This window comes from Elephas maximus, chromosome 6 (genome assembly GCF_024166365.1).
Source record: "Elephas maximus indicus isolate mEleMax1 chromosome 6, mEleMax1 primary haplotype, whole genome shotgun sequence".
In the NCBI taxonomy this organism is placed as follows: Eukaryota; Metazoa; Chordata; class Mammalia; order Proboscidea; family Elephantidae; genus Elephas; species Elephas maximus.
The window spans coordinates 53,820,665-53,834,450 of NC_064824.1; the positions used below are offsets into that span (position 1 = coordinate 53,820,665).

Here is a 13,786-nt window from a genome sequence, read left to right on the forward strand (position 1 = left end):
AGAATTGATGCCTTTGAATATTGTGTTGGCAAAGAATACTGAATATACCACGGACTGCTAGAAGAGCAAACAAATCTGTGTTAGAAGAAGTATAGCCAGAATGCTCCTTAGAAGGGAGGATGCAAGACTTTGTCTCACGTTCTTTGGGAATGTTATCAGGAGGGACCAGTCCCTGGAGAAGGACATCATGTTTGGTAAGTTAGAGGTTCAGCAAAAAAGAGGAATACCCTCAATGAGATGGATTGATGCAGTGGCGGCAACAATGGGCACAAACGTAGCAAGGGTAGTGAGGCTGGTGCAGGACTTAGCAGTGTTTTGTTATGTTGTACATATGAGGGTGGCTATGAGTCAGAACTGACTTGACACCTGACAACCACCACAACTGTGACTACAAAAAAGGAATATGTAAGATATAATGTTGAGCCAGGGGAAGGAAGGAATGAACAATTTTGCCTTGGAGGGAACCAAAAAAGGAAGATGCCATGGGGAGATATTCGAACTAGATCATTGATGATGAATAGAAGTTTTCTAGAGCTTCGAGAATGGTATTCCAGCCAGAAGAATTGGTGTAGGCAAATGCAAGAAGGTGCGGAACGACATGGGTGTTCAGGAAGCTGCACATGATTTGACAATCCTAGATAGTAAGAATATGGGAGTGGAAGAATTATCAGGCAGATGAGGATCATTCCATGAAAGACCTTCATAAATAAGTGACATATACAATTCAAGTCAAGATACTGCTGGGTGCCCAGGGTGGGGGTAGAAAAATAAGGACCCAAGGAAATCACTTCCACTTCACATTTTTAACTGCTTACGTTGAATAGGAACCCAGTAGACAGCACTGTCTTAGGTATCTAGTGCTGCTATAACAGAAATGCCACAAGTGGATGGTTTTAACAGAGAAATTTATTCTCTCACAGTCTAGTAGGCTGCAAGTCCAAATTCAGCTCCAGAGGAAGGCTTTCTCTATCAGCTCAGGAGGAAGGTCCTTGTCATCAGTCTTCCTTTGGTCTGGGGAGCATCTCAGCATCTCAGGAACCTCAGGTCCAAAGGACACACACTGCTCCTGGCGTTGCCTTCTTGGTGGTATGAGGTCCCCATGTGTCTGTGCTTGTTTCTCTCTTTTATATCTCAGAAGAGATTGGCTTAAGACACTATCTAATCTTGTAGACCTCATCAGTATAACTGCCACAAACCCCTCTCATTACATCATAATGATAGGATTTACAACACATAGGAAAATCTCATCAAATAACAAAATGGTGGACAATCACACAATACTGGGAGTCATGGCCTAACCAAGTTGACACGTATTTTTGGGGACACAATTCAATCCATGACAGGCACCCAACAGCAATGCCACCATCACCTTCAATAGTATTGAAACTTAGAAGCTAATTGGGGGTGTACTTCTTAATATACAAGAAACAGCTTGATGAACTCTACTGTACTGCTCTAATGGGATTTAAAATTTTAAATATATATGTATGTATTAATGTAAATAAGATTGTTTTCAAGCTCAGCTGAGAGCTTTGTTCCCTCATGATTGTGCAATAGAAATAAGACTTTATAAAGGAAACCTGTCGTTTAGTAAATGGAATTTTTACCTGGCTCCATTTATAAATGACTTCATTTAGTATTTAAAATAATTAATTTACGCACGGCCCTCCAGGCATTTGTTCTGTCTGTGTGTCAAAGACTCAAGTACACCTGAATGGACTAGAGTTTCCCCACCACACACCTATGGTGAGAGTAAACATACTTTGATTTCTTGTACTGCAAATATTTACCTCTCTTGGGTGTTTCATTGTTATGTACATAAATCTCCTAGAAAGATTGGTTCCCAGAAAGATGTGCATAATTTCTACTAGAAAAATGGATGCTTTGTAATCTCCTTAGTTGAGAGAGAAGATCTGTAAAGTTTATATGGACTGTTTGTATGCATTTAACTTTGTTGAGCATATTCCTATTTTAAATAAGGACCTTTACATTAATAAAAGTTGGTTTCTTAAACTTACCTTTACATATACATTGTGACTATTTCAGTAGCAACTTAGGGTCATGCTTATGTGACAACTGGTAGAATTGCTGCTCTTGTTTCTTCCCATATATGGCTCAGCTACTGCTATTGTTTTGTTTTTCCCCCTCTCTTTTCTTGCCTTCGTTCTATTACTTTTTGGATAAAATAACTCCTGCATGTTGAAGTTTAATGTATGTTCTCCACTTGATAGAGCATTTCATTTTGGGGGAAAGGTTCTTGGATGATTGTATTAATTCAATGGTTTTAGAATAAGATGTTTGTGGGGAGGGGTGACAGAATCTTCAGTCATTGATTCTCTCTTTATAACTTTGCCCTTTTAGCTGGAATAGATTACTTGTGTAGTGCTTCTAGCCCTGCACAGACTGAATCACAAGGAAGAAACTTTACATAAACCATTTATACTAAATGTTTGGTATGCTGGCAACATAAATCAACAACAATATCCATTACAAATCCATCCCTTTATCAGTATTATCTTGATAGAACTGATCCCAACGTGTGGGAATTTGAACCCTGCTTCTTTTTTTTTTTTTTTTCAATACATCTAGCTCTGGGTAATTAATTATTCAGGGCACAGGGAACCTGGCCCCTGCAATGTAGAGTAATTCTTCCTGGTCAGCATTAACTCCACTGGCAATAATAAATAGAAAAAGTCTCTAGTGATGCCAGTATTTTAAAGTGATTAATCGTCTTTCCCCCTTTTCTCTCCCCCTTAGTTTTCTTTAACTAGGATTTTTCAGCAATAAATCTTTAACAGTACAGGTAGGAATTGTTCTGTAATTAAATTTTGCCCTGCTTAATTTCTTACCTTTTATGTGCAATTAAAAAAAAAGTTACACTTTTAAGGAGCTCTGATCAAAATTCAAATGAAGAAAAATCCTTTTATAGAACACTGAGATTCTCTATGGAAGACTGAGCTCTTGATTTTGAGTATTAGAACACATTCTGATATAAATTGTTAATCAACACCAGTTGGGGTGTCAAATCTTCTGAAGTTTTGAATTGCTTCACTTTCATGCTTATGGGTTGTCTGTATTAGAAAAAAATCTGACATATGCATGTGTTCCAAAACTGAGAGAAAAATTACGTATTTCTTAACTTTCAGATCATTGATGTCAGTTTTGTAGGAAAGGAATGTTTTTCACCATTTTTGAGGTTCACGAAATACACTTGCTGAAGCTGAAGTGGCAGGTAAATGCCTGACCGAGTATGACCGTGTATTTTTAAATAGTCCCCTATAGAGCTGACCATCCATCATGTAGATTCTGGGTGACAGGCGCAGATGTGACATATCTCTTGTGACACACTTCTCTACCACCAGTCTGTGGCTCGAGGTGACTCCTGTCCTTCCTCTGATGCTTTCCCCGCTGCAGGACAACACAACGATGCACGGATGAACCTTGCCATTGCTCTCACTGCTGCCAGGTACGGGGCTGCCACAGCCAATTACATGGAGGTCGTGAGCTTGCTCAAGAAAACAGACCCCCAGACAGGGAAGGAGCGCGTGAGTGGTGCACGGTGCAAGGATGTACTCACAGGTAGGAGTTGTTAAGGTTTCTGTTAGGGAGGGATTCCTTAGCACCTTGTCTTGCTTATATAATGACTGAATTATAATTTCTCTGTCACTTTTCTTTCATTTTAGTCAGACTTCAGAGTCATACTAATTATATTCTTTATTGTCAACAATGACTTGTTTAACATGAAAATTTTCTCTTGTGGGACTTGGCAATTTCTTCCCTTTGTGTTAAATAATAATAATGATAATGATCATAATAAATGGCCTCAAAGTACCCACAGCTATCAGTGCTGTCTGTTTTCTTTATAAAAACATGTTATTAATAAAATTAAATAAATGCAGCAAGTTTCAAATATCATTTAGGTGACATAGGCAGTGTATTTGCATGTCATTAAAGTCAATCACTTGTCCTGTTTCTATGACCGTGTAGGCAAAGCTTCAAAATTACATCGTTTTATTGAACAAAACGAATGCTACGAAAAATATTGTCTCGGAGCAGCTCTGTTTACCAATTTTAGTCATATTTACTCATCACACTTTGCTCTGGTTGGCACCTTGATGCTGGGCATTCACAAAATAGACTGAGAACAGAAATGAAAGAGTGGCATCCCTCCCTACCTCCAGCCCCATTTGGACTTTTTTTTTTTTTTTTTGGTAAATTTACCCAAATACAAACCTTTGATTTGGCTCTTCAATAACTCTGGCTGCTCATGTCAGTTAGTGTGGTATATGATATACAGCACCATAGATGAAGTTAATAGATGAATTAATCCAAAGCATCAGTGAGCAGAGAAACAAATGGGGTGTGTGACTGATGCTGCTTTCTCTTACAGGGCAGGAATTTGATGTGAGAGCCAAATGTGTTATCAACGCCACGGGACCTTTCACAGACACGGTGCGCAAAATGGATGATAAGGGTGCCGCGGATATTTGCCAGCCAAGTGCTGGTGTCCATATTGTGATGCCTGGTTATTACAGGTAACTATGTCCCACTTGGTGCTCCTAGCCAAGGAATGAGGGTCGACAAGAGATTGTGTATATTCAGTTTATTCTTCCAGTACACCTTTCTTAATAATTGGTGGCCTAGCTTGCTGTTCAAAATGAGGAGATACATGTAACTTCTCCACAACACAAACCAGGCTTGGGAGTTTCTTAAACATTTATGGCAATACTTGTTTCTAGGACTTAATGATTTTGGAATCTGCCTATATGTTTACTTTGTCCAGTATAGTAACCTTCAGAGATGAAACCTCAGTCTCATTGAATTATAGTTGTAATTAAAACCATAAAATTTTCGTTTTGTAAATTTGGGTATTCTGCTTATGAAGAACCTGAAAAAGTGAGCCATTCACATACTCTTAGTTTTATAACTTTGGAATGTTTTTCAATAAAGGGTATAAGAAGTAACAATCGGATGTAAACTTTAACCCATCAGATTAACAAAGTTAATTGGGGATAGAGAAATGGTAGGAGTAGAGGTGAAATAAAAATTGCTATTAATTAATAATCACTTAAGCAGGGTGATAGGTACATGGGGGTTCATTATACTGTTCTCTCGGTTTTTGTGTGTTTGAAATTTTTAATAATTAAGTTAAAAGAAACGTTTCTGTGATTCTAGTTTAGAAATCAATAGCATTTACCCCTAATATATATTTTAAGATTGGGGGGGAGGGGGAAGAACTCGTGGCAGTGTTAAGAGTACGGAACACATGTACCACTTTTATTTCCATATGTGCTAATTCTCCTAGGTAATCTAGTAATTCTATATAAAATAATGATTTATGCACAAAGGTATTTATTATGACATTATTTGTAGTTAAAAATTATTAGAAACCTCTTCAGCTCCCAACCTTAAAGGAACAGGTAAGCAAATTATGGCATATCCAAATGAGGGATAGTGAGGAAAAATATGATTTTAAATAACCTTCATGTTGTAGGCAAACAGTAATGATACAGTGTTAGTTTACAATGTAGAAGATTATACATTCAGTATGATCTAAACATTATATCAATATATAGAAGAAAGACTGGAAGGAAATATGTTAAGTGTTAATGGTGACCATTTCTGGGTAATGTGATTAAGGGTAAGAATTAATGATAATTATTTTTAGGTAGTATGGTTATGGGTGAGAGTGATTTTCTTCCCTATTTTAATAATTTTCCGTAAAGGACATATGAGGCTTTTAGTAATTGATAAAATAGGCAGAATCCATGATCTTGTATAATATCTAGATTCTCCTAGAATGCTGTCCTGCTAAATTATAGATGACATTACCTTATTTATTATTGGTTCTCCAGTAACTAAATCTTCCTGAAGATGCAGCTAATTTGTACCAAATGTATTTTTACTGAGAAAAATATTACAGGGAATTTTTCATCCATCAACTTCTAAGCTAAAGTTATTCTCTCATTTTCTAAATGTCTACATGAGAGAGGTATTTTGACTCTGAACTGGAGAAACCAAGGTGCTTCCAGACATGATAATTAAAATTTATGCAGTGGTACCTAATAGAGTTAAAAAACAAAACAAAACCAAAAACAACTGTTAAGCAGAAGTGTAGTTCAAAAGAAAGAGAAGTAAACATATGTAAATGTCCCCTTTGTATCTTGTGTATAGAGAGGTTTTCAACAATAGTGCCAGACACAATTGTATACATTTATTTTTGTGTTGGGTTGAAAATATCTGAGGGCAGCTAGTTTATAAGTTTTTGGTTTGTTTTTTTAACATCTTTAAGAGTAGAGCACAGATGTGATACCTAAACTGTAGACACACACGTCATCATAATGCCTGATATTTGTTTAGATCCCTGCTGGGTTCAGCATATTATCATGTGTATTGTATCTTTTGTTTTCTTCACCATTGTCCCATGATATCAAAGGATATTTATTACTCCCCAGAGGCCATATGTTCTTTCACTTAATAATCATAATGTTTGGGACAAGCCGTTTTACTCTGTGAACCTTAGTTTTCTGTTCTTTAAAATGGGAAGACTTTCTGTTCTTTTAGGATGCACAAATAAAGAGGTGGTACCATGGTACTCTTTACTTCTTGCTAACTGTGACCCTGGTGGCGTAGTGGTTAAGTGCTATGGCTGCTAACCAAGAGGTCGGCAGTTCGAAACCGCCAGGCGCTCCTTGGAAACTCTGTGGGGCAGTTCTACTCTGTCCTGTAGGGTCGCTATGGGTCGGAATCGACTCGATGGCAGTGGGTTTGGTTTTTTCAACTGTGACCTTGGGCAAGTTCCTTTGAGCATCTGATTCCTTATCTCATGATAGTACGTAACTTAAAAAAAAAAGCCCACTACATAACTTACATACTTTAAACAATATTTCTTTGATTATTTTTGTTTAGTTGACTGCTATATCTTAAACTCCAGGGACAGTGTCTGCATTATCAGTGAATATTTGTTAAATGACTCATCTGTGTTAACTTGCCCAAATTTAGATTGTTGCTTTTATTAATTTGGAGCCCTGTTGGCACGGTGGTTAAGAGCTCGGCTGCTAACCAGAAGGTTGGCAGTTCAAATCAACCAGCCGCTCCTTGGAAACCCGATGGGGCAGCTCTTCTCTGTACTGTTAGGTCACTATGAGTAGGAATTGACTCAATGGCAATGGATTTGGTTGGGTTTTTTTTTGTTGTTGTTAAATTAAATTTTAATATAACATTTTTACCAAAAACCAAACTAAACTCATTGCCATTGAGTCGACTCCGACTCATAGTGACCTTATAAGATAGAATGGAACTGCCTCATAGGTTTTACAAGGCTGTAATCTTTCCAGAAGCAGACTGCCACAGCTTTTTCCTGTGGAGTGGCTGGTGGGTTCAAATCACCGACCTTTCGGTTAGCACCTGAGCACTTTAACCACTGTGCCACCAGGGCTCCGTAACATTTATAAGAGGTTTTCTTTTTAAAGAGAATTTTAAACATGAAAACAAAATATAATTTTTTCATCTTACTGCTTAGGTAACCTATATAGGCAAATAATAATAAAAGTGATATAAATACATTGTCAGAATTTTCAGTCATAATAGAAATGCAGAAAATAGACACGAATGAAAAGTGAAAGCCTCCCTCCTCTTTCTCATGGCACCTCCAACCCCAGTTCTCCTCTGGTAATTGGTAACACTTTCTTCGGGTTACTTCCATAAAATTTTATGTTTATACTTGCACAAATGTGTATCCTTTTAAAAGTTTAAATGGAAGGGATCATTTTACATACACTGTTCTATACTGTGCTTTGTACACTTAATAAAGTAGTAGACATATCTTTTAAGAAATATATACTACTTGCATGTAATATTTTAAAAACAAAATGCCTTTCTTAATCTGAGAAAATTGGCATTGGTTTAGGGCCCCCTCCCCATAAATCATGAAGGTGTTAGTCACAGCTACATCTGCCTCAGTCAAAGATAAATGGTCTCATTCTCCTTTGGAAGAAATTAATATCCCCATTTTTGGCACTATGAACTACACACTACATATCCTGTTGGAATCCTTAAAGGAATGATCTGCAGCCAGATGCCCATTCAGACTTTGTTTCAGATGAGCCCCTTGCTTTTGGATTGTGGCCTGGATTAAGGGTTTATTTCCTCTTTTAGCACTGCTCTGGGGGTGTTTGTAGCTCTGGAATCTCATAGGGGCATGGTTTTCTCTCCATATCAAGTCATTCTCTTGGGTGGGTCCGGAGATCTGAAACTGAAATTACTTGCTGGGCTCATCAGTCGGCCACACTCAGCAGTTGTTGTAACACAGGGGTTTTGACTAGATCCTTAGGGAAGGACCAGAGGCAGTCTAGACTTGGGGCTGCCCTTAAACTGGCTGATGATAACTTACCACCAAGCATTTCAGCTATAACTTGTTCAGTTTGGAAATGTGCTGAGTTCAGTAGCCACTTATTTATTGCATGTAGGCTTCACAAAGAAGAGTGAGGACCATGCATATAGTGTATCTTGTTGGGCTGTTTTCAGAAGTATCTTTATGGCGTTTGTTAAGCTTGTTATGATCCCAGCTAACATTCCACGTGTGGAATCATCTTATGCCATACCTGTTGCCGTCGAGCCGATTCTGACTCATAGCGACCCTATAGGACCGAGTGGAACTCCCCCAGAGTTTCCAAGGAGTGGCTGGTGGGTTTGAGCTGCGAAACTTTGGGTTAGCAGCAGAACTCGTAGCCACTGCCACCATGGCATCTTATGCCATGGTAGCAGCTTTTTTGGGTTGTTTTAATTTCGGAAAACCCAAAACATAGAAATCTTTTTTTTTTTTTTTTTTTTATTGTACTTTAAGTGAAAGTTTACAAATCAAACCTTATATAAAAAAAACCCACCACTGCCGTCGAGTCGATTCCCACTCATAGCGATCCTATAGGACAGAGTAGAACTGCCCCATAGAGTTTCCAAGGAGCGCCTGGTGAATTCGAACTGCCGGACTTTTGGTTAGCAGCCGTAGCACTTAACCACTACGCCACCAGGGTTTCCCAAAACCTTATATACACCTTGCTGTATACTCCTAGTTGCTCTCCGCCTAATGAGATAGCACATTCCTTCTCTCCACCCTGTGTTTCTGTGTCAATTCAGCCAGCTTCTGTCCCCCTCAGCCTTCACACCTCCCCTCCAGACAGGAGCTACCCACATAGTCTTATGTGGCTACTTGATCCAAGAAGCCCACTCCTCATCAGTATTTTCTGTGTTGTAGTCCAGTCCGCTCCCTGTCTGAGGAGTTGGCTTCGGGAATGGTTCCTGTCTTGGGCTAACAGAAGGTCTGGGGACCATGACCTCTGGGGGAAATCATTTTTTTTTAGAAAGGCAGCCTTTAGTTTACATTAAGAACAAGTCTGGAATTCTCTTTGGGCTTAGGTCTCTTCTAAAACCGGCAACAATACACCAGATGACTAAAATACATGAAAATAATAACCTCCTTCTAGCCTACTGATGGTTTTTAATACTGACAAGAGGTCAAAAAAAAATTTTTTTTTTAGTCTATAAAATGTGTGCATACTGTTAGCTCTAACACTGATTGCCAAGTAGTTATCAGTGGATTCATTTCAGTTTAAATAAGGGTACTTTAGGAAAGCCATGGTCTGCACGAGGAAAATGTGCATTACATTTGATCCTACACACACACACATAAATTAGCAAGCGTTTCCTCCTGATGTCAAATGAATGATACACACTACAAAAGGACCTATGCCTCACCGTGTTGTATATACTACCAGTATAGTTGCTATCTATTTTTAAACTTAAATTTGACCTTGCAGAATTAATCTTTCGTAAGAAAACAAACTTTTCTCTAAAGGCTATGAAGTAGGCAGTTTAAAACTAAGAATGATATTTCCAAGTAGATTCTTAAATTTTTATGCTGTTCATTAACAGCCTTGACTTCCCTCTGTGCTTGTTAATCTTTGACACAGATGTCTTCGCTTAAGCAGTTGCTTCTCTCAGTTTCCAGTTGTGTGTGTGTTGGTAACCATCACCTTCACCCTTGAAACTACTTTTATTGGACTGGAAGGTTTTAAAGGATTCAGTAGGTGTGCTTTCCTGACAGCATTTTATGTGAAGCTTGCTGAATATTACAATTGCATGCTGAAGTTTATCAGGTTTATTGAGCTATTTAGGCATATCATGTGGCATCTGGTCCATAAAATGATCATCTGTAAAGTGTATCAACAAGCAGTTTTCTCCTTAAATTTTGGAATATGTAATTTACCTTTTTGCTTCAATATAGGACAACTTGTCAAATTGAATACTTGAACTCTGGATGAGTGAATTTCTGATCCCAAAGTGACAGATTCAACCTAAGGACATATCCTAGAATCAAAGCCCAGGATAGCCAGTTTCTTTAAAGACTTTTAGAGAGTTTTATGAGAAATATATAGAAAAAGATGTATAAAAATACGTGATACTCAATAATTTTCAATGTATTAGAGTGAAAGTAATTTCTTCTAAATAACCATGAGTGAAAATGGGTTCTCAGCTGAAGGTTTGCATGACTGACACACTTCTGTGACACTTCTTGGATTTGCTAGGTAAAAAGACTGCAGCCCACTCTCCTGTGTCTCTCAAGGAAGTTATTAAGTGATTTCCTTCTGCAAAAGCTGAACAAATATGGCAGGAATTGCATAGGGCTAGGAGTCCTTGGAAACTCCGGTGGCGTAATGGTTAAGAGCTACAGCTGTTAACCAGAAGGTCGGCAGTTCGAATCCACCAGGTGCTTCTTGGAAACCCTGTGGGGCAGTTCCACTCTGTACTATAGGGTCATTATGAATCGGAATCTATTAGTCAGCAATGGGTTTTTTTTTTTTTTTTTGAGGGGTCTTTGTGAAGAAAGACTAGTATTCCTTATGGTTTGAATAATGAGGATGCATTACCTAAGCCAACCTTAGATTTCTTTTTTATAAAAAGAAAAAGAAAAAAAATTGTTTCCTTTTAAACAGTCGTATCTCATCCTTACACATTTGAATCAATCTTTAAAAAATTTTTTTTTTTTTAATTTTAAGGGAATGATAGCCATAAAAAGTTGATGCCCTTTTAATTTTGTATGTGTAAAAGGGATTTCTTGAAATCTGTTCAAACCAAATAGAATTGTGTTTCTTTTTTAAGACATTGTATTAATAAAAGCCAGAAATATATTTACAGAAAATACCTTCAATATTGACTTAATATGAAAATTCAGTCAAATTTAAACAGCTAACCAAAGATATAGTATTCTATTTGGATATGATACGTTTGAATTCCTCCCATCCTTCCAGAATTTCTTGAATGGCTAATAAATACATTAGAATAGCAGTTTCTAGTGATTTAAAAACAAAAGCTGACTTGTTTTGATTGATGTTTATTTTTAGCTACATATTCTTTCAAATGTGTTTTATAATTTGGTATCAGAAGATTAAGAATATGTCAGTGAAAATTATTGACTAATATTTTGGAAGATTTTATATAATCTGCCAGAAGAGGCACCCTTGAACCTTGATTTAATAGTATAATATTCTAGTGACTTCTATTTAAGGATTTTTCATCACTGAAGTATTCCTCTCCTTTTTGACCTTATCCTAGCACATTGCTATTTAGGTTGTAGTATAAAGCCGAACCCTTTTTTCATGGATGTACTTCTTTAGATTTCTGTGCCCTTGAAATAAAGTAAGAAATCTCATATTTGGTGAAGTGGCCCAAGTTCATCTAAGTACCAAGGAGTAAAGAACTTTTTGATTACATTTTAGTTTCTAGAAACTTAGACCCTTCACTTTCTCTTGTACTTCTGAGACCTTCTACTGAAAGATGTGTGAAATGTCAAATGTCCCAGGAAAATGCTTTTCATAGATTTGGAGAAGTCTGAAGAGCTATTCTTAATTAACCATCATAAAAGAAGTTATAGACATTTGCCGTACTGGCATTACCTGATGTGAATGGTCCAAGAACTATAAGAACCAAAACAACTGGAAATTGTTGTCCACTTGCTTAATTAACCTTGTGTTGTTGATATGTGGAGGGATAGTTCTGCTGGAGACTATCATTATTGTCACATTTGCTCCATTTTTTTTTTTTTTTAACCAAAATTGTTTTTTTTCTTTTAGGAATTTCTAGATTAGGGTATGGGCTGTGAAAGTATTAATTTATGTCTTTCTTTTCTATTTAGACTGAGGGAATGAAATTGTTTTTATAATGCAGATTAAGATTAATATTCCGCTAAAATAAATAACCCTTCTTTTTATCTCAGCCCAGAGAACATGGGACTTCTTGACCCAGCCACCAGTGATGGGCGAGTTATTTTCTTCTTACCTTGGCAAAAGATGACAATAGCTGGCACTACTGATACTCCAACTGATGTTACACACCATCCTATTCCTTCAGAAGAAGATATCAACTTCATTTTGAATGAAGTGCGTAACTACCTGAGTTGTGATGTTGAAGGTAACTTGTGTGTTCCTTTTTGTCCCACTTCTCTTGTATCCCCCACACTATCCTAGCTCTCACTGCGTAACAGCTATGTCTCCATTGTGACTCATCTTCACATAAGACTTTGTTGTAACTCTTGGGTACTACTCACTTCTTTTAGAAGACTTTTGAGGGCCAAATTTTAAAACAGTTGAAAGAAATTGCCTTCGCTTCTCTACCTTATACATCCTCATAAAACTCAAGCAATTTTATGGTAATTCATAATGGCAAGATTGAAGTGCTGTACACAAGCTCTGAACACTGATGCTCTTGAGGAAGAATATAGAAAATTTGCATCACATTTTAATTTCTTAAGCTTGGTAGGATACAATTTACAGATCGAGCATATCTTTAGGAAGTAATTAAGCAAGGAAATGAGAGGATAAAGGTATATATGGTCTGTTACTACATGGAAAGAATAGTGTTGACTGGTAGATTCAGCTAATAAGAGTATGTATGCTCTTGAATGTTGAGTAGCTAAAGCAAATGGAAGAAATGGTGAAGTATAAGAGCTGAACAGAAGATTTCAAAGGACGACTCGAGAAAACAAAATAAAGTATTACAATGACATGTGCAAACACGGAGTTAGAAAAACAAAAGGGAAGAACAGGCTCGGCATTTTTCGGGTGGAAAGCACTGAAGAAAAAATTCAAGCCTCGAGTTCCCATTTTGAAGGTGTCATGGATTGAATTATGTCCCCCCAAAAATGAGTGTATTAACTTGGTCAGGCCATGATTCCCAGTATTCTGTGGTTGTCCTCTGTTTTGTGATTGTAATTTTATGTTAAAGAGGATTAGGGTAGGGTTGTAACACCCTTACCAGGTCACATCCCTGATCGAACATAAAGGGAGTTTCACTGGGGCATAGCCTGCACCACCTTTTATCTCTCTAGAGATAAAAGGAAAGGGAAGGAAGCAGAGAGTTGGGGACCTCATATCACCAAGAAAGCAGCCCCGGGAGCAGAGCGTGTCCTTTGGACCTGAGGTTCTTGCACTGAGATGCTTCCAGACCAAGGGAAGTTTGATGCATCACAAGGACCTTCCTTCAGAGCTCACAGAGAGAGAATGCCTTCCATTGGAGCCAGAACCCTGAGTTCAGACTTAAGCTTACTGGACTGTGAGAGAATAAACTTCTCTTTGTTGAAGCCATCCACTTGTGGTATTTCTGTTATAGCAGCACTAGAAGACTAAGACAGAAGGATTCTATGGGAAAATATTAAACAACGCAGGAAGCATCAAAAGAAGATGGAAGGAATACACAGAGTCACTATACCAAAAAGAATATTGGTTGACATTCA

General features: G+C 37.6%; 1 protein-coding gene across 3 annotated transcripts in view; it reads left to right on the forward strand.

The window, feature by feature from the left end:
• GPD2 (glycerol-3-phosphate dehydrogenase 2) overlaps positions 1-13,786 on the forward strand; it is a 184,378-nt gene that overhangs the window by 135,605 nt on the left and 34,987 nt on the right. For all 3 annotated transcript variants that reach the window (XM_049887267.1, XM_049887268.1, XM_049887269.1), the window contains exons 7-9: positions 3,415-3,579; positions 4,391-4,535; positions 12,272-12,465. In XM_049887267.1, coding sequence (XP_049743224.1) covers positions 3,415-3,579; positions 4,391-4,535; positions 12,272-12,465 — 504 coding nt within the window. The remainder of the gene's footprint in view (positions 1-3,414; positions 3,580-4,390; positions 4,536-12,271; positions 12,466-13,786) is intronic.